Raw genomic sequence first — 1410 nt, forward strand, 5'->3', positions numbered from 1 at the left:
TGGGCCCATCCACCTCCAGCAGCAACTTGAGGTGTGGGGCCCCACCATCAAGGGCCAAAAAAGGAGACAGCAGCAGCAGCGGGAAGCCAGCAGCAAAAGAAGGAGACACAAAAGGAATGCTGCGCAAAGCAGCAGCTACCTGCGACAAGCAGCAGCAGCAGCGAACAGGCACAGTCAATAAGCAGCAGCAGCAGCAGCAGCAGCAGCAGGAAAGGGACGAAACGAAGGAACAAAAGTAGCAGTAAGGAAACGGGTGCAGCAGACGCAGAAGCACGATCGATAGCAGCAGCAGCAACTACAACAGCAGCAGCAGCAGCAGCAGCAGCACAAGCAGCAGCAGCACTGGTCCTCACTTCTCGCTGAAGGGCGGACTCGACAGGGGGCCCCCTTAAGGGGCCCCCCTGGGGGCCCCCAGACCCTCGGGGGGCCCCCCTGCGAATAATTTCTTCCCAAAATTCCAATTTAGGTCTAAGACATCTTAGGGCCTCTTTAATATCAAACCCCAGAAAAGAAAATGGTATTGGGGGGCCCCTGGGGGCCCCCATACCCTCAGGGGGGCCCCAGGGAGGCCCTGACGTTACTGGGGGGCCCCTGGGGGACTCCATACCCTCAGGGGGCCCCAAGGGGGGCCCCCCGGGGGCCCCCAAGACCTCAGGGGGCCCCCAGGGGGCCCTCATACCCTCAGAGGCCCCAGGAGGCCCTGGGGCCCCTACGGGGGTGTTGGCCCCAGGGCCCCCAGGTGACCCTGCTGCTGCTGCTTCTGCTGCTGTTGCTGTTGCTGCTGCTGCTGCTGCTGCTGCTGCTTCAAGGGCTAGGGCCCCCTGCCTTGCCTGTGCAGCCTCGAGAAAAGGCAGCTGAAAAGGCAAAGAGTGCAGCAGCAAAACTAAAGTTGACAAAATGCCAACAAAAAGAGCTGTGGGGGGCCCCCCAGGCTCTGGGGGGCCTCCCAAACCCCCTGGGGGGCCCCCACTAGCAGCAGACCCTCCGCAGTCAAGGGGGCCCCCAAAGCCAGGGGGGCCCCCAAAGCCAGGGGGGCCCCCAGAGGCCGGGGGGCTCCCCGCAGTAGAGGGGCCCCCAAATCTAGGGGGGCCCCCAAAGCCAGGGGTGCCTCCAAAGCCAGGGGACCCCCTGGGGGGGCCCCCAAAGGCAGGGGGCCCCCTGGGGGGGCCCCCAAAGGCAGGGGCCCCCCTGGGGGGCCCCCCGAAGGGTTTTGGGGGCCCCTCGGAGTGGATTGCAAATTGAATGGCGAGGGCCCAAAGAAGTTGAGTGGCGAGGGAGACAGAAAAAGGAAAAGAAAAGGAGACACGAGAAATGGAGGAGCAGCGAATGTTCTGCTGCTGCTGCTGCTGCTGCTGCGGCTGCTGCTGCGGCTGGAAGTGCTGCTGCTGCTGCTGCTGCTGCGGCTGCTGC

At 64.1% G+C, this 1410-nt stretch overlaps 1 protein-coding gene across 1 annotated transcript in view; it reads right to left on the reverse strand.

Annotated features, from left to right (window-relative positions):
* Positions 1–388: 388 nt before the first annotated feature.
* Positions 389–1410, reverse strand: part of ETH_00042540 (uncharacterized protein) — a gene marked incomplete at both ends in the record, with an annotated part of 3023 nt that continues 2001 nt past the window's right edge. The window contains 2 exons of the mRNA XM_013374997.1: positions 389–432; positions 548–1397. Of these exons, the coding sequence (XP_013230451.1) occupies positions 389–432; positions 548–1397 (894 nt within the window). The remainder of the gene's footprint in view (positions 433–547; positions 1398–1410) is intronic.

Source organism: Eimeria tenella, genomic scaffold (assembly GCF_000499545.2).
Source record: "Eimeria tenella Houghton genomic scaffold, Eth_scaff2454, whole genome shotgun sequence".
Taxonomy (NCBI): domain Eukaryota; phylum Apicomplexa; class Conoidasida; order Eucoccidiorida; family Eimeriidae; genus Eimeria; species Eimeria tenella.